We start from the raw sequence: 19,071 nt of genomic DNA, 5'->3' as shown, positions 1-19,071 counted from the left end.
AACTCCCTTCGTCTTTGAAGTGTGAGTGCTTACTTCCTCCCGAAGTAAGGCTTCAACAAAGACCAAGTGCTTACTTCCTCCCGAAGTAAGGCTTTATCAAGTCTTCTCCCGAAGACCAATCTCTTGTTCAGTCAAGTAGTTCTTCACAACCTCTAGGATAGAGTAAGAACAGAAATAGAACAACTAGAACCTAGATGAACAACTAGGCTCTCACAAAACAAAGAAACACTCTCTTCTCTCAAAAGATAAATGCAAAAAATGAATAATGGAAGAGGTAATTCGAATGGTTGCTCTTTAGGCTCTATTTATAGAACATAGAAACCAAAGAGGCAACCACAAGTTCGAATTAGCAGCTGTACAAAAACTTTCCAAAAGAAACACGATCTGCTACATCAGATTCGGATGCTGACGCAGCAGATCTGACCAGAAACGGGAAACTTACTAAAATCAGGTCCGATCTTCTATCAATGCTTGATTCCTGCCAAAAACAGATTAAATATTCTGATTGTATCAAGATACAATCGAAATTAAAAAGGAAAAGGCAATAATTAAAGTTTCCCTAAAAGAGACAACTTTCCAAAAGAGAAATCCTTCTCTTTTGAGAAGTTTTTCAACAAAGGAAAGTTCAGCTGAAAGTGCAACTTTCCAAACAAGGAAAAGAGCAACTAAGGACCGAATTTAAAAGGTAAGGATCCGAAAATAAAAGTTCAACAATCTTACCATAAATGGAAAAATTATTTTGACACCTAACTTGCCAAAAAAAGACTTTACACTATCATTTTTTTTGTACGGGCTTAAATTTAAAAATTAGAATATGATCTCTAAAATATTTAGGACGGCCTTGCTCGTGATGTAGCTGAAACAACTTTACTCTAAGAAATCCTAGTCTTTCATGACTTCACCAACATCAAGTATATGTACCGCATATGATGGGAAACCATATAGGTAAACCAGGCAAGGAAGAAAAACAAATTTGTACGTTCCTTATTTCTAGGCTTTATTTTTGTTATCAATTGACATGTATTTTGTTATCAATAACAGGGAAAGTTATTCATTTTCATGAAGTGTTCTTAAACTTGTTTATCAGCAACAAACAAGTAAGACCAAATCATTGTATGTGTGTCCTACTCCGTTATTCTTTGCACTTCAAATGTACTTTCTTTCCTTATAGAAACACAGATTTAGGTTTGACTTAATTATAATAGTAAGATGTATCACCACGTAGAAAGATTACAGTAGAGACAAAATAACCACTTGCAAAACATTTAAGAATAAAAAGGATTGAAGTTTTGACTTTGTATATGAGTTTCTCAAATCTCAAGTGACTAGTTTTATTCTTTTATTATTGGAGGGTATAATTTTAATTTTATACAAGTATGTATAAAAAATCTTTAGAATAAGTTTGGTATAAAACAGCTACTCAACAAATGTCAACGGGTAAACCATATTATATTTATACTGAGTAATCATGGACCAAAGTTTGTATTAAACTCTTGTAATGCATTTTATAGTTATTTATTTGTGTAAAAAACATTATGTGTGCCAGCCATTTACTCTATTCATTCACATAATAAACCAATTTGACATTAGTTTCCACTTATGAAATAAGTTCATCCCAGCTTTTACCTCCACACTAACATGTTCGAATTAGACCAAAGTCTTTGAGCTCATTCCAAAGAGTCTTGAGTTGATTGAAGTAGCTACTGGTGTCCCATGAACTGTGAGACAAATCAACAAGAAACCTCTTCATTTGAAACACTAGATGATGTTCATAAACTCTGTCATAGATCATTTCACATATATAATACTAAAATTACTCTCTCTGTACAAATACACTATACTAGCAAAATCCAAGACATCATCACCATGCTCTTTGTTTTTGCAATTAACTAAATTACAAATTATCCCATACCAAAAGGAGATATATGAAACTAAACTAAGACTGAACAATATCTCCAATATGTCAAAGATGATAGGGATTAATAAAGTATTCATCTAGTCATAGGATCAAGTGAACTAAATGAATTTCCACTGTTGTTGTTTTGAGAAGTGCGTCCATGTGCAATAAGAAATTTAAATGTAAAGTAACGTCTAGTACTTATCAATTTGTTTTAGATTAATGTTTCTGTTTTAATTAGTAATTTTTTCTAAATTTAATCAAAAGCTACTAATACCATTTCAATTATGCATAATAATTCATACTGAATAATTATTAATTCCAAAATAACACCGAACAAAATAGCTTATCTTTTATTACATTAATTCCCTTATCGTCAATCTTTTACAATAATGCTTGACAACCACGCCCTACTAAATAATTTACACAAATATTAATTGTTATTTCAAAGCTACGATGTGTTTGTAAGTGTAGTATCGGCTGAAATGGAGTTATAAGTAAGAATAGTGGATTCTGTAGTGTCTGAATAATTACTATAAAAGCCCGGTTGTTTAGGACCAGGTAGAATTCCCACGTCATTGCCAATCATAGACACAATTTCTGACATGGCTGGCCTGTCAGATGCACTTTCTTGCACACACAAGAGAGCTATTTGAACACACCTCTTAAGTTCAGTTGTTGAGCATGTTTCAGCCAATGCTGCATCTAATAGTAGCTCAATACTTTGTCCATCTTTCCACAAATTCCATGCCTATATGTTAAAAGTTTAGAGCAAGTTATTATCCAATAAATATATATATATATATATGTTGGAAAAACTAAGATATTCAAGCACTTACATATCCTACTAGGTTTATTGATTGGTTTGGATGATACAAGCCTAAACATTTCTTTCCACTAATGATTTCTAGCATCATTACTCCAAAGCTGAAAACATCAGATTTCACAGAAAAAAGACCGTCCATGGCATACTCAGGAGACATATAACCGCTGCGTTTAGTTCACAAATGCAAGTGATGTTTCATTTATAGAGCAATTAGTTAAAGAGTCGTTAATTGAAAAATAGAAACACAAAGAATAAATTAAATTGCTTTGCTTACTATGTTCCAACAATTCGACATGTGTTTGCTCCAGATTCATTGTCTCCAAATGTTTTTGCTGTTCCAAAATCTGATATTTTTGGACTCATGTCATTGTCCAACAATATATTGCTGCATTTTAAATCTCTATGGATAATTTTCAGTCTAGAATATTTGTGGAGATATAGAAGTCCTTGAGCAATTCCTTCGATGATATTGACACGCATTCTCCAATTGAGTAAGATTCGTTTAGTTTCATCTGTCAAAAAAGTATGAGTTAAGTAAACTAAAAACAATTCAAATGAAAAATTGAAACAGTGAAACATGACCTTACAATTACAAAAGATCATAAAGAACTCAAAGATACAAGAAATGTTAGGTAAAACTAACCAAAAATGAAAGTATCCAAACTTTTGTTGGGCAAATACTCATAAATAAGTATCTTCTCTACTCCTTTAATGCAACAACCCAACAATCGAACTAGATTCCTGTGTTGTACTTTTGAGATCAACACAACTTCCGTTTTGAATTCTTCTTGTCCTTGTCCAGAACCTACTGAGAGTCTTTTCACTGCAATTTCTTGACCATTATCCAACACCCCCTAAAGTATTCACCCAATCATTTTACTTTATTTTTCAAAGAGCAAAAATAGAACAAAACATATAAAGAAAACTGTTGGTGTCCTATTTGATAAATGACACATGAGATTTTGTTTTACCTTATAGACAGGCCCAAAACCACCTTGACCAAGTCTATTTGCCTCAGAAAAGAAGTCTGTAGCTGTTTCTATTGTACAAAAACTGAACAAAGGTAAATCGGGATCGATCTTTCCATGTAATAAATTTTGTCCATCACCTTTATCAATGGCTGCCATACTAGTTCCTAATTCATGTATATATTTCTCTGTGTCTCCGCACACTTGCTTTCCATTACTTCCTCCTTTCCCTGCTTATATATTCAATAGATAAAAGAAGCGCTTGAATTTGTTGCTCAATTATTCTGTTATTCATCGAACACCAAGATTAGGGGTATAGGATGATAAATACCTTTGGAATAGAACTTTTTCCATATTATATAGCCTACTGAACAGGCCAGTGTAAGAACAGCTATGGAAACCAAAGGGATTACAATCATATTTTTGTTCTTCCTCTTTCTTGGAGTTCCACCTATAACCATGCAAAAGAAAAAAAAAAAATGTCATGGATGCCAGGAATAGTACTGTAATAACTAGAGAAGTTTCTAAAGTAGTAAAACTACATGCCGAACAAAAGTAATGGTACAAAATGAATGTTGAATCTTATTAGTTGTTTAATAACAAATTATAACCTTCATTATTCTGTCATAATCCGTTGAATCTTGCTTACATGGTCCATGACAATATGTGTATATAACTCTGTATATATTTACTATGTACATTTTACCTTTGAGGATAGGAGCAGGGGTGTTTCTTTTGAATTTCTTTTCTGACTTCTTTGGTGCAACTCTGGTGGCATTTTTGGTTGTATCATCTACTGCGTCATAGGCGCTATCCCGAACGTAAAAAGTTTCCCAGAATGATTCAGCTACGTATTTTCCATAAGAAAATGAACAACCTGTTCCATCGGGTGTTGCAGACATATAGGCTGTACATTTACAGTTCTTACTGCATATCGCTCTACAGTCGTCAAGACCCAGGAGACTGAAATCTTCCGGATAGTCCCACGAGTCCATATGCCCAGACCTAGGCATATAAAAATAATCTTCGCCACTGCTACATGCCGTATGATTTTGCTTTATACATCCTTTGGAACCGAAAGACATGTCATTACATGCTGAACCATAGCTAATTGACGCAGCATCAGGTTTAGCAATATAGAAAGAAACGCCCCCAGTAGAATTCATTTCAATATATGAATTGTTATATGGAGTCAGAGTAGTATAGGTAAAGTAGCTCTCCTTTTCATTCGAAATATAGTCAAACTTAAAGATGTTATTGGTGTCATCATAATACGAATTGGGGAAGTAGCTAAAATTCTTCCCATTCCAGTTTCCGCTGCGCCAGTAGGGAAGCCCTCTTTGCCATATCATAAGTTGTTGAGTGTTGTTTGGATCGACACCAAGAGTGAAGGCTCCTCCATATGGAGACCCTATGCCTTGCCATGAATTGAAGCTTATGTTTCTAGGCTCCTTAAGCTTCAAATCAAAAAGGCCAAATTTCATTCCTGGTAGAATCGTATCCGATGGATAATCGAAACTTTGCCACACGATTTCTTCTCCTGCTTTCAGAACCAAGTTTCCAGAGTCGAGTAGTTTGAGACTCGTATTAGAAGAACTGGTGGCTGGTTTGCTAGAGTTTATAATGAAGGAAGTTGTGTTGTTGCTATTCATCACCAAGTTCCCTTCTATATTTATATTTACATATCCAGAGGTATCCATCAAGGGTTTTTCTCGGTTGGCGACCCAAACAAACTTCGCATCAAAAGGGTACAACATGTGCTGAATACCCAAATAACGCTTATTTGATAAAGTAGGAACAAAGAACAGTAAACGAAATATTTTGTTTGGAGACTCCAAGAATTGCCAGTCTCTCATGATTTCACCAGCTGTGAGAGTGTCTGCAGCATGTGATGGGAGGTGAACGTTGAATAACCAAAGCAAAACAAAGCATGGAAGAAGAAACAAATGGTTACTTTTCCATCTACGCTTCATTGTTTTTTTTAAAAAAAAAAATTACACAATTGGTATGTACTTGTTATGAATTAGAGAGAATTGGATTGATCATTTTCAAGAAATTCATGTTCTTAAATTGGTTCAAAAAGAAATAAAATATCATATTATGAATTTGTCCTACTCCAATATTATATTCCACTAAAAAATTGTTTTCTTAATTAAAGATAAATAAATTCTGAGTTTGAGTTCGTCGTATAAAAAATATTATTAGCACGTAGAAAGATTACAGCAAAAGTATATACATTATTGATGTCTACTATTAATAAAGGATTTTTACAACTTAGAAAAATATTTTAAATTAAGAACACTTGCAGTTTTTTTATTTATAATTTTGTAGTACATTATTGAAATTATATATACTAAAATGTATCACTAGTAAATAAAAAGTAATAAGAGGCACCACTAGTAGTCAAATTATTATTGGTATAATTTAATATTAATTATATTTTTTAATTTAATAAATAATATAAAAAACTGCTAACCATTTATAACGGTATGGTGTTAGGTCACTTTAAAGTACCTAATAATAATATTGTTGTTTTATTAATGGTTTTGTTCACTACTAACCTGTTCTTTAAAATGATATGGAAAGAGATGTATAATATTTTATTAATGGTTTAATTTTAATTTCTGTACATTGAAAGTAATTTTGCATTTTGATATGAAACATTTAAAAATGAAATTCTCTCCTCGGTTACCCTATTCCATTTGTTGCAATATTGATGTCATTGTTAGTGGTCTTTAATAATTATTTGAGGAGAATAGCAAGTAACGAATTAAGATGCAGATAAAATAGAGAGATTGTCAAAAGTAATAAATAATACAACTAATAAGAATATCTTATATAGGCAACTAACATAAAAAAAAACTAAAATAATTGAAAAGACTTAAATAATCTTAATTAATTATTTAACATCCTCCCTTAAACTCATGATGTTGTTGCAAAAAGTGTCGAGAGTTTACCTAAAAGAAAATAAAAATGAGAAATCGTACGTGACTTACTAAAAAAAAGTCAACAAGCTACAATGAAGAAGGAATAAAGGCAAAGTGATAGTGCCCAACTTGAGATGGGGACAAGTAAAATATGACAACCAATCTCAGTATGCTTGCCAATGTCCTAGAAAGAACATAACACTTATCCAAGGTGTAAGTAAGCTTTATCGCTGACTATCACATACGTGTAAATCCAGTGCACTGATAAATCATACGGGACATTAACTTTTGAAGCATATAATCACAATTGTCTTCCACCGTGTTGACATCACTGTAATTGTGAATAACTATATGTTATAGATTTAACATAAATTGTATATTAAACCATAAACATGAATAATTACACGTAAACATAAATAACTTCAAATCTTCTATTGATAACAAATAAGATTATATTGAAATAAGTTTTATTTAAGACATAAAATCCCAACACTGTGTGAGTAATTACTTGAAATTGATACGTATACTTGCGTGTAAAAATCCACAACACCCATTAATGAGTCGGGGGACATAAAAGTGAGCACGATTGGTGCATATGTGTGTTGAAACATCCCTTTAGAGTATAATGATTGGCGTAAAGTGCCGAAATTCCATAAAGATAGACTATGAAATTACATTGAGATAACTTTAAGTGTTAGTCATATTTAAGTACATATAATTTTCATATTTAATTAAATTTTAATTGTCGCAGATTTCATTTGATATTGGGGGGGGGGGGGGAACTAAGGCTTCTAAAAACAGCTAGAGAGTTACTCAAGAGTTGGAGAACAAAATTGACCAGCCAACTTATCTACAAATATAAAGATGAAGCCCCTGAACATCTTGAACATTCTCCAAAGCATTATCTCAGTTGCGCTCGAGACGTGACTTTATGAGTACGAGGAACAGAATAGACAGCAACAAGAACAGATGAATGAAATCTTCCAAGAAATTAGATCTCAATAGAGAAACGAGTGTGGTACTTCTCATGCATCTGGTTCAGGAGTTGGAGGAGCATCCAATGAACTAGCAACAGTCAACAAAGCCTATTCTCCACCACCACCCCAGCTCAATTTGTCAGGGCATTCGTTCCAAGCCCAGCAAATCTTGAGGGGGCATCTGCTTGTTGGGATTTATGCCCTAAATAAAACTCATTTCAATATAATCAGATTTACTTATTAATATAGATCAGAAATAACATTTAATGTTGCATGGTTCACATGATTTATTTCATGATTATATGTACATAATGTATGAATTCTATTTAAGTCCAGAACATATCAAGTTGTTAATGATTATAGTGTTGTCAACACAGTGGAATATAATCTTAATTATATGTTCGAAAGTTTATTCCCTGATTTGTCAGAACACTGGATTTCGACTGACATGGTATAATCAGTGATAGGTATTCTTACACCTTGGATAAGTGTTATGTCCTTTCCAGGACATTGGCAAAGTTTACTAGCATCGGATGTATGGAGTATACATCGGAAGGGACCGATATTGAACTTTGATTAGATATATTAGAATTTACCGTAATATCTATTCAATTCAATATCACCTGTTGATCCTAGATCAAATGATCTTAATCCTGATATGATTAGGTTCAATCTCAAGAGTGTTATTCGTGTTCTTTGATTTGTTAGTTAAGCCTACTTTTGGGTCAGGGTGATACGTACATTTTGGGAACATGGTAGTGCAATTGAGTGGGAGCGCTAACATAAATATGGAATCTATAGCTTCTATCTGGCGATTAGAAAGTAAAGGATGATTTCCTTCGAGCTTAACCAAACGAAAATAAATGGTGGAGATCTCATTTCACTTAGCTGAAATATCATTTATACAGGGTTAAGTGTTTTAAGGATAAAATACATTGTAGGGTGTTACGGTAATTTAATCCCTTTACAGTGTAAATCATCTATATAGAGGTTCATTGATCACATTAGGGTTATAACAATGGATAACTAATGACGTGTCTATATCGTAGAACATATAGAGCGTTCTATATACTGAGAGTGCAATTCTAAGTTCTATGCGTGGATTCAACGAAGAATTAATAAGTCAATGAATTTAAGATATAAATTCTTGATCTACTTATTGGAAGCTCGGATATATAGACCCATGGTCCCCATACTAGTTGAGACCATACTGCTTGTAAGACTCAGTTAATTGATTTTGATTAATCAATTATAATTCTAAAGTTAGACTATGTCTATTTTGTAAATTTTCACTAAGCAAGGGCGAAATTGTAAAGAAAAGAGATTCTAGGTTTATTTATTAATTAAGAGACTTTATATGTCTAATTAATAAATATATTAAATGATAATATTATTTAATAATTAATTTTAGTTATTAAATAATTAGAATTGGCATTTAAATGGTTGAATTTGAAAATTGGCGTTTTTGACAAAATCAGATGCAGAAATGATAAAACAGCAAAATTGCATAAGTGAGGCCCATTATCCAAGCCCATGGGCGGCCACACTTATAGGGTTTTATCATTTATTTTTTCATTATTTTAATGCCAAATAATTCTAACTTAAACCTAGGTGGTTACCTATAAATAGGTAGTGATGGCTTCAGGAAAAGATGATACATCTCATTCCTTCACAGAAATTTTTCTAGCCGCCACTTCCCTCTTCTCTTTTCTTCTCTAAATTTCGAATTCCTTGAGTGAATGAGTGAGTGCCCACACACATCAAGTGGTATCTCAATCATAGTGTGTAAGACTGTGGAAAACCATCCAACAAGAAGGAGAATCAGCATCAAAGGAAGGAGAGAAAGAGATCCAGGTTCAGATATTGATAATGCTCTGCTACAGAAAGGAATCAAGGGCTAGATATCTGAACGGAAGTTAATGAAGGTTTCCTAAACTTTATATGTGTTTATTTCATTGTTTTAGAATTCATATTAGGATGTTAATGAAACATACTTGTTAGTAAATCTAGATCCTGGTAAAATATATCCAACAACTGGTATCAGAGCCATGGTAATGATTTACTCTCATGAAATATGAATTAAAACGATGTTATATGTTGATTTGGATGGTTTCATGTGGTTCATGTGCTTATTTGATGATAGTTTAGAAATCGCAATATATGTTACTGAAATATTTTTTATTTCGATCTGGAATTATTTTTTCTGGAAATTAGACAAAAAATTAATAAATTTAGGCTTTTACAGAACCTAATTTGGATTTTTTATGAATTAGTTATGATTTTTTGAAGTTGAACGAAAATATCAGGATTTGAATGCACGCGCGCGCGGATGCTGGGTCAAATGAGGCTGCTTGGAGCCTCTTTCCTGGGCGTTTTTCTTGCATCCGCGCGCGCAGGGGTATGCAATACATACCCCTGTGCCTCAATCTTGTTTTCGTCATAACTTTTGATCCAAAAATCGTTTTTCATTGAAACAAAAGCCAATTTTTGGTAGAATTTTGTGTAGAATCTAAATTTTCAATTAAAAATCTAATTGTCAGAATAAAATTAATTTTTATTAATTTTTTAATTAATTAAAATTAGTTTCTGATATTAGTAGGCTTTGAATTTTGAAAATTTGATTTCTCACAAAGGAGCCTCATGGTTATTTTTGAAATTTTAGATTATTTTATTTATTTTAATTATAAGATCAGATATTATTTTTTAAATGATCTTACTTTGATATTAAAATATTATCTTTTAAAAATAATCTTGTACTAATTTCAAAATTTGCTAACCATATCATATTTTTTTTCAAATTTGTTATTTTCAAAATATATTTTATTAATTAAAATTATAAGATTAGGAATATGTTAGGTTTAAAATTTTATCTTATTAGACATTTTTTTTATTAAAATTATATTTTGGCAAAAAAATAACATGAAGATTTGAAAAATTGGTTAGTTTAGTTTGAATAGATATTTTAGGGTTTCAAACCATAAATTTTTCAAACTTATTATCTTTTTTTTTCTAACCATATAAAATATCTTATTTTTCAATTTGTTTATTTATGTAATATTTAAATTTATTAAATTATAAGACTCAAAATATAATAAAATATCTAAATTTAAAATTCAAGATATTATATTATATTATCTTATTAGAAATTTTAAATAAATTTAAATTTTGAATAAACTTGATATTTGAAAAATTGGTTAGATATTTTTAATTTTTTGTTAGAATTTAAGAAATTTAGGAGTTTGTTGAATTTTGAATTTTTTCAAATATTCTCTAACAACCTAAATTTGAATTCTAGTTAAGATATTTATTTTAAAATTTAATTATATTTTAAATTTTAAAATTGAGATATTTTAGCTTACTTTCCAGATATTCCAGATCAGTTATTATTGTTTGTATTGTTTGATTATATTATTATGTATTCAATTTTTTTTTTACAAACCTATTATTTATTTGATCTAAATTGTTATGATTAACTTGTTGACAGATCCAATGATCTGATTTTAATCATAGTCCAATTGTCAATAGATCTTGTTGCCCCTGATTTTGCCCAATATACGTGGACCAACCGGATAGGGACACGTGGACTGAAAGATCTTAACATTTAAATTAATTGCTAAGTCTTGATGAAGAAAGGCGTCTTCCGGGACCTGCCTCCCGGAGAAGGCCTCCGGAGTCCTCTATGCTCCCGGAGGTCTAAGTAAACATCAAAGCATCTCCGCGAGGTGCTAGGCTTCCCCTGAGCAGTCATCTCGCATTTAATGCCGCATGGGAGGAAACGTGTTGGGACTGCCACACGCAATAAAGTCTGACGACACAACCCCCCAATCTGCACCTAGGAAGCTATGATCGCTTAAGTCTATTGACGGCTACACTGCGAAGAGTCACGTCAGTAAAAAGGCAATAAGGACATTCCACATAAAAGCCCTACAGCACCTAGGGATTTGACCATGCATTACCCATGGTATATTCATTGCGAATACCCAACTTTATGGATATTTACAGAAATACATGTACTATAATCCTGGGAATCACCCCACCAAAAACACTATAAATACCCCCTCAAAGCTCATTAAAGGGGGTCGAGAATTTTGGGTTGCATAAGTGCAAGAAGAGTAAATACTCACCAAGAACATTCTCTGTATTTAATACACTCATAAATATACAGACTCGTGGACTAAGGCTCATTAACGCCCCAACCACGTAAAAATCCTTCTCTTAATTTCTTACAGCTCTTTAATCTTCTATTATTTCATTGGTTGTCGAAAATCTCGGTCAACATTTTGGTGCTTTCATTGAGAGTTGAAGAAAGCTTCTCTAAACACACTTTACATTACAACAATGGTGGAAACTAGAAGCACTCATCAACCTCGCCCTCTAGAAGACGCTCAAGACCCGAATGAGGAAGACGTAGCCTCAAGAGCAGCTGAGGGCTCCGAGGAAGAAGAAGGAATTCTTGATGATGATTACGAGGGGAACCTCGATGAGTACGCCTACGATGAGGGTAGTTACTTAGAGCTGGTGCTTCTAAGACAAAAGGCTGTCGATCATGAAGCTGAGATCGCAACCCAAAAAGCACAAAACTGAAAAATGCAAGAGGCAATGCTGGCCATGCAAAAAGCCATGGAGGCGCCTGGCATCCACGTGCATCCCAAGGCAATGACTGCTGGACTTGGCAAGGAACCAGAGGAATCCTCGCCTAGTACCCAACAATAAAAGTCTAGGGAACCTAGCTCTATAAGGTATCCCGCTGAAGGGAACCAAAAGAAAAATCCTACCTCTACCCCTGGAAGAAAGAAAAAGGCACAGGATCTGCGAAAGGTCCGCTCTGATTTCCCGAAAGGGAAAGGTCCGCAGAGGGGCAAACTCCAAAAAGGGAGTCTTGGCCCTCAGGATCGAGAGGACCGAAAAAGTGTTTCCGTGCACTAGGAGCCCGGAGGTAGAGGGAGAAGAGGACAGAGATGTCCTCCCGTAGATTTGAGAAATCAAATCAATGGGAATCAAGGTGACCTCCGGGATCACCTTGACCAAAAGAAATACGGGCCTGCGGTCTCCACGGGAACGTTAAATGAAGGAATCATGGCAGAACTTGCCATACTCCGAAAAGATATCGCCCGAGTCTCCCGGAGACAGAAAGGGGACGACTCCGACTCAGACTGTGAGGACCGGGAGCCGTGTGCTAAGCACATCCTGGAAGCAGAGCTCCCCAAGAACTTTAAGATGCCCGAAATGGCAGCTTACACCGAGAACTCCGATCCAAGCGACCACTTGTCGCGGTTTAACCGTGTCATGACGGTCATGAGAGTCAGCAATGACGCAAAATGTCTGTGCTTCCCGCTTACTCTAAGCGGGTCCGCGGAGGAATGGTTCAAGAAGCTGGAACCAGGATCCGTGGGCTGTTGGAATAAGTTACAGACCAACTTCTGGAGACAGTTTGTCGCCGCAAGAAAGGTCAACCTAGAAGTCAGTGCCTTGACTAATATCAAACAACTGCCTACAGAGACCTTGAAAAACTACATAAAGAGGTTCCGAGAGGAAGCCTCGAAGACCAAGAAAGTTGATGACGGACAACAGCTTGCCGTTCTCCAGGCAGGCATCCGTACAGGGAACCCCTTCTAGAACGAACTACAACAGGAAGGAGCCGCAAACCTTCACGACTTCCAGAAAAGAGTCCAAAAATACATCAACCTTGAAGAGGCCCAAATAGTGGCCTATGGAGGATACTATCCCACCGAGATAGCAGGGTATATGCCCGGAGCCCCGCCGTCGGGTACTGTCCCGACCGCAGCTCCACCTATGAGCGGCATACAATTCTCTGCTACTCCCGGATACAGTCAGGGCCAGGCCTTGGCCCCCGCATCGTTCCATTTTGGAAATCCCTCTGGCATAAATGGACAAGCTCCATCGCACTCCGCTCCAACCGCCAGCTTGGCAGGTCCTTCCCAGGGCTTGAGGAGTAAACGATCCTCCAAAGGCAGCACCCGGACGGAGGAGAAACGACAAAAAAGGGGATACGCTCTGCAGTACACCCAGTACACGGAGTTGACAGACTGCCAAGAGCGTGTGTACTTTACTACTAGGCAAAATACGCACTACCGGAGACCACCTCCCTTATACAAGGATAGCTCCCGGAGGGACTCCAACAAAAGATGTGAGTACCACAACGACATTGGGCACATCACCAATGAATGCAAAAATCTCAAGGATGAGATTGAAAACCTAATCCGATTGGGGCACCTCTATGAGTGGATCAAGAATCGGCTGCCTCACCTTAATCCGGGTCAGGCGACAGGGGTTGTGCCGCAGGGAGCACCAGGGGGTGCAGCAGGAGTATTGGCTCCAGTTGCTCCTACCGGAGATGCCCAGCATATTCCCGGTCTGCCACCCAGACCCAATGGGAGAGTAGCCATGATCTCAGGAGGACCCCATATTGGAGGAACTACTCGCAAGGAATTGAAGCGGTATGCGGGGGCCGTGAAGCACAATGAGGTTTGGGAGGTTACTCAACTCCCAGCTCAAAGGCCCCGGCTGATGGATCAACCCATCACGTTCACGGAAGAAGACGCCAAGACGGTGCGTTTTCCCCACCATGATATGTTGGTCATAGAGACCCCCATCGCCAATAAAGTGGTGGCCAGAGTCTTAATTGACAACGGAAGTTTTGTGAATCTACTTTTCAAGGAGGCCTTCACTGCAATAGGTCAGACGGACCGAGACCTCTCACCCAGTGGTTCCCAACTCACAGGGTTTAACGGAACGACGCTCATCCCAATGGGGAAAGTGAGACTTCCTATCACCTTGTGCCCGGACACCCCCCAAAGCACATTCAAATACTGCACTTTTGTGGTGGTAGACTGCCCGGCCGCTTACAACGCGATCCTCGCCCGACCAGCCCTTGTTGATTTCGGCGCAGTCACGTCCATACGACACCTGTGCTTAAAGTTCCCTACCCAAGAAGCGGGAATAGGAACGGTGAGAGGAAATCAGGGGGAGGCAAGGCAATGTTACAACGTTGCAACCCACCTGCCCGTACTGATGGTCCGGGAAACCATTGAGCCAGAAATGGCTGAAGAAGATGAGTTGGATCCCCGAGTGGGGTCTGAAAAAATTGTAGAACCAATGGAGGATGTCGAGGAGATATCATTGTGCGACCTCGACTCCACCAAAGTACTCCGGCTAGGAAAGAGCCTAGATCCGGAGGAAAAAGAAAAAATAATAAAAACACTGAAGGGCGCCATCGACATTTTTGCATGGCGCCAAGAGGACATGACTGGCATTAGTCCCCACGTCATCACCCACGTCCTCAACGTCAACCCGGACATGCCGCCAAACAAAAGTGACGCCCCCTCGAGTCAGTAAAGGCGGAGGCCCTAGAGAAAGAGGTGGACAAGCTTTTGAGAAACAGCATGATCCGCGACGTGTACTACCCGGAATGGCTAGCCAATTCGGTCCCGGTGCCAAAGCCGAACGGGACTTAGCGAGTTTGTATAGATTTTACTGATCTAAACAAAGCTTGTCCGAAGGACTGCTTCCCGCTACCCAAGTTCGACCAGATGGTAGACGCCACTTCCAGATTCAAGCTACTGTCCTTCATGGACGCCTACGCCGAGTACAACCAAATAAAGATGCACACGGCAGACCAAGAGTGCACTAGCTTCAAGACCGATAAGGGGGTATACTGCTACCTGGTCATGTCGTACGGACTGAAGAACGCTGGTGCGACCTACCAAAGAATGGTCAACCGGATGTTCAAAGGCCTCTTAGGGCGAAACATGGAGGTGTACGTGGACGATATGCTAGTCAAGTCTAAAGCATGCAATAGCCATGCAGACGACTTAGAAGAGTGTTTTGAAGTAGTCCGGAGATACGGAATGAAGCTCAACCCAAAGAAATGCACCTTTGGGGTCAAATCGGGAAAGTTCCTGGGCTTCATCGTCAGCCAAAGGGGGATTGAGGCAAACCCAGAAAAGATTCAAGCTCTCCTGAGCATGCCATTCCCCAAGAAGCATAAAGACGTGCAGAGCCTTGTTGGATATTATTTTACCAGGATCTTAGATCTACTCACAAGTATGTTTATTAACATCCTAAATAAGAACTTTCTAAAACGATAAATTAAACACATATAAAGTTTAAGAAACCTTACATTGGGTGCAGCGGAATTAAATGACTCCTTCTGTTCAGATCTCTAACCCTTGATTCCTTTCTGTAGCAGAGTATTATCAAGATCTGAACCTGGATCTCTTTCTCTGAATCCTTGATGCTGAATCTCCTTTTGCTGATGATCTTTCTTCACGATCTTCCTCACTATGATTGAGGTATTGCTTGATGTGTGTGGGCACTACTCTAATCACTAAGGTAATTTCGAAATTCAAAGGAAGAAGGAAGAGAGAGAGTGGCGGCTAGAGAAGAGAGAGTGGAGGCTCAGGTTTTTCTGATTCAGAAAGTGTCAAGAAAAGTCTTATTTTTCTGAAGCCTTCACTATCTATTTATAGCATTCCACTAGGGTTAGATTTGAATTATATGGCATTAAAATAATGAAAAAATCAACTTAAAATACACAAAAAAAGGTGGCCGGCCATGCCTTAGTGGATTGGGCCTTGGGTTTTGCAATTTTGCAATTTTAACACCTTTTCTATCTGATTTTCTCAAAAATGCCAATTTCCTAATTCAACCATTTAAATGCCAATTCTAACTATTTAATAACTATAAATAATTATTAAATAATATTGTCATTTATCATATTTATTAATTGAACCATACAAAGTATCATAATTAACAAATATGCCCCTATAAACTCTTTCTTTACAATTTCGACCTTACTTAGTGAAAATTTCACAAATAGACATAGTCTAATTCGTGAATTATAATTGATTAATCAAAACCAATTACATGAGTCTTACAAGCAATATTATCTCAACTAGTGGGGGGACCATGGGTCTATATAACTGAGCTTCCAATAAGTAGATCAAGAATTTAGTACTAAAATTCACTAACTTATTAATTCTTCGTTGAATCCACGAATAGAACTTAGAATTGCACTCTCGGTATATAGAATGCACTATATGTTCCACCATATAGACACATCATTAGTTATCCATTGTTATAATCCTAATGCGATCAATTATCCTTGATATGAATGATCTACACAGTAAAGGGATTAAATTACCGTAACACCCTACTATGTATTTTATCCTTAAAACACTTGACCCCGTATAAATGATATTTCAGCTTATGTGAAATGAGATCTCCACCATTTATTTTCGTTTGGTCAAGCTTGAAAGTGATCATCCTTTGCTCTCTATTCGCCAGATAGAAGCTATAGATTCCATGTTTATGCTAGCGCTCCCACTCAATTGCACTACCGTGTTCCCAAAAAGTACGTATCACCCTGACCTAAAAGTAGGCTTAACTAACAATTCAAGGAACACGAATAGCCTTTCAAGATTGAGCCTAATCATAACAGGATTAAGATCATTTGATCTAGGATCAACTAGGCGATATTGACTTGAATAGATTTTACGGTAAGTTTAATTAAATCTAAGTCAAAGTTCAATATCGGTCCCTTCCGATGCATACTCCATGCATCTAACCTGAGCTTTACTTTAACCTATGTTCTGGAAAGAACATAGTATTTCTCCAAATACAAGTAAACTCTTGTTGTAGATTATCATATCAGTAAAACCCTGTGTCTGATAAATCTAGGAAACTTTATTCACATAGTCATGTTTACTTTCCAATGTGTTGACGGCACAATAAACATGATCAAGTATGTGAAAAGGGTTTCAGATGAATTTATACATTATGTACATATAATCATGAAATAAATCATGTGAACCATGCAACATTAAATGTTATTTCTGATCTATATTAATAAGTAAATCTGATTATATTGAAATGAGTTTTATTTAGGGCATAAAACCCAACAAGCCTAACCAAAAAGGTTGCTGCCCTGAGCCGTTTTATCTCCCGGTCCACAGATAAGTGCATCCCCTTCTTCAACATATTGAAGAAGTGCCAAAAATTTGAATGGTCGGACGAGTGCAAGGAGGCATTCAAAAAGTTGAAAGAATACATGGTCAAGCCTCCGATCCTGTCAAAACCCGTTCTCGGAGAAGACCTGTTCCTATATCTGGCCGTCTCCGAGCACGCGGTCAGCGCTGCCCTAGTCCGGGAAGAAGAGAAAACCCAACATCTCGTGTACTACGTCAGCAAGCGCATGATAGGGGCGGAGACGCGGTACCCCATCATCAAAAAACTAGTTTTTTGCCTCCTAATGGCCTCAAGAAAGTTAAGGCCGTATTTCCAAGCGCATCCAATTAAGGTGCTGACCAATCACCCACTTCGACAAGTCCTACAAAAGCCAGAAGCGTCCGGAAGGCTCCTCAAATGGGCAATGGAGTTAAGTCAATTCGACTTACACTACATCCCCCGCATCTCCATAAAAGGCCAAGCCTTTGCAGACTTTATCACCGAATGCAATGAAGCCGAGGCAACCGCGAATGCGCCGATACCATCGATCCCCACATGGAGAGTGTTTATGGACGGAGCCTCCAATGAAAATGGATCCGGAGCGAGGGTTGCGATGATATCCCCGATCGGACTTCGACTCCAGGCAGCCCTACGGTTCGACTTCTCAGCTTCAAACAACGAGGCCGAATATGATGCCTTGATAGCAGGGCTGAGATTAGCGAAGGCTGTAGGAGCCAAAAGAGTAGAAGTCTACAGCGACTCCCAGCTGGTCGTAAATCAGATATCGGGAGAGTATCAAACACGCGGCGAGCGAATGGCCGCATATGTAACAATAGTCTGGGAGCTGCTCCACGAGTTCACGGACTACAAAGTAGAAAGAATCCCCCGGGAAAAGAACGCTCACGTGGACTGTCTGGCCAAGTTAGCTTCAGATAGTGAAATCGAAGGGCTGGGGGTGGTACCCGTGGAACGCTTGGCAGAGCCAAGCATCAAAGTAAAAGAGGCCATAATAACGGTTGGGCAAGAACCCAACTGGATGGTCCCCATCATAGAATACATAACGAAAGGTGAGTTGCCCCAAGAAAGGGCACTGTCTAGAAAGATTCAGTATCAGGCTCATCGTTATGTAATGATGGATCAAATTCTCTACCGAAGAGGACTCAGCATGCCTTATTTAAGGTGTGTATCGGACCCTGAAGCTAGACAAATTATGCTGGAGGTCCACGAAGGGTTCTGTGGAGATCATACAGGAGGACCCAGTCTCTCAAAGAAAATATTGAGACAGGGATACTTCTGGCCAACAATGAAAAAAGATTGCATAGACTATGTCCAAAAATGTGATTCGTGCCAAAGGTTCGCAAACATACCGAGAGCTCCTCCCAATGAAATTACCCTGATGACTAGTCCCTGGCCCTTCGCGGTCTGGGGAATAGATCTTATCGAATCCCTGCCAACAAGAAAGGGAGGAGTAAAGTATGCAATAGTGGCAGTAGACTACTTCACCAAATGG

At 37.4% G+C, this 19,071-nt stretch overlaps 1 protein-coding gene across 1 annotated transcript; it reads right to left on the bottom strand.

The window, feature by feature from the left end:
* Nucleotides 1–2,224: 2,224 nt before the first annotated feature.
* LOC115725004 (G-type lectin S-receptor-like serine/threonine-protein kinase SD1-1) lies at nt 2,225–5,726 on the bottom strand. Its single transcript, XM_030654401.2, has 7 exons — nt 4,398–5,726; nt 4,023–4,142; nt 3,695–3,921; nt 3,367–3,577; nt 2,998–3,235; nt 2,737–2,887; nt 2,225–2,648 (listed from the first exon to the last, which is right to left on the bottom strand). Exons 1-7 carry the CDS (start codon nt 5,662–5,664, stop codon nt 2,349–2,351), a joined length of 2,514 nt encoding a protein of 837 aa, XP_030510261.2. The 5' UTR covers nt 5,665–5,726; the 3' UTR covers nt 2,225–2,348.
* Between the last annotated feature and the right edge of the window lie 13,345 nt (nt 5,727–19,071).

The sequence above is a fragment of the Cannabis sativa genome, chromosome 6, assembly GCF_029168945.1.
Source record: "Cannabis sativa cultivar Pink pepper isolate KNU-18-1 chromosome 6, ASM2916894v1, whole genome shotgun sequence".
Lineage (NCBI taxonomy): Eukaryota > Viridiplantae > Streptophyta > Magnoliopsida > Rosales > Cannabaceae > Cannabis > Cannabis sativa.
Note: the sequence above shows the minus strand (reverse complement) of the source record. Positions and strands in the feature narration are given on the sequence as shown.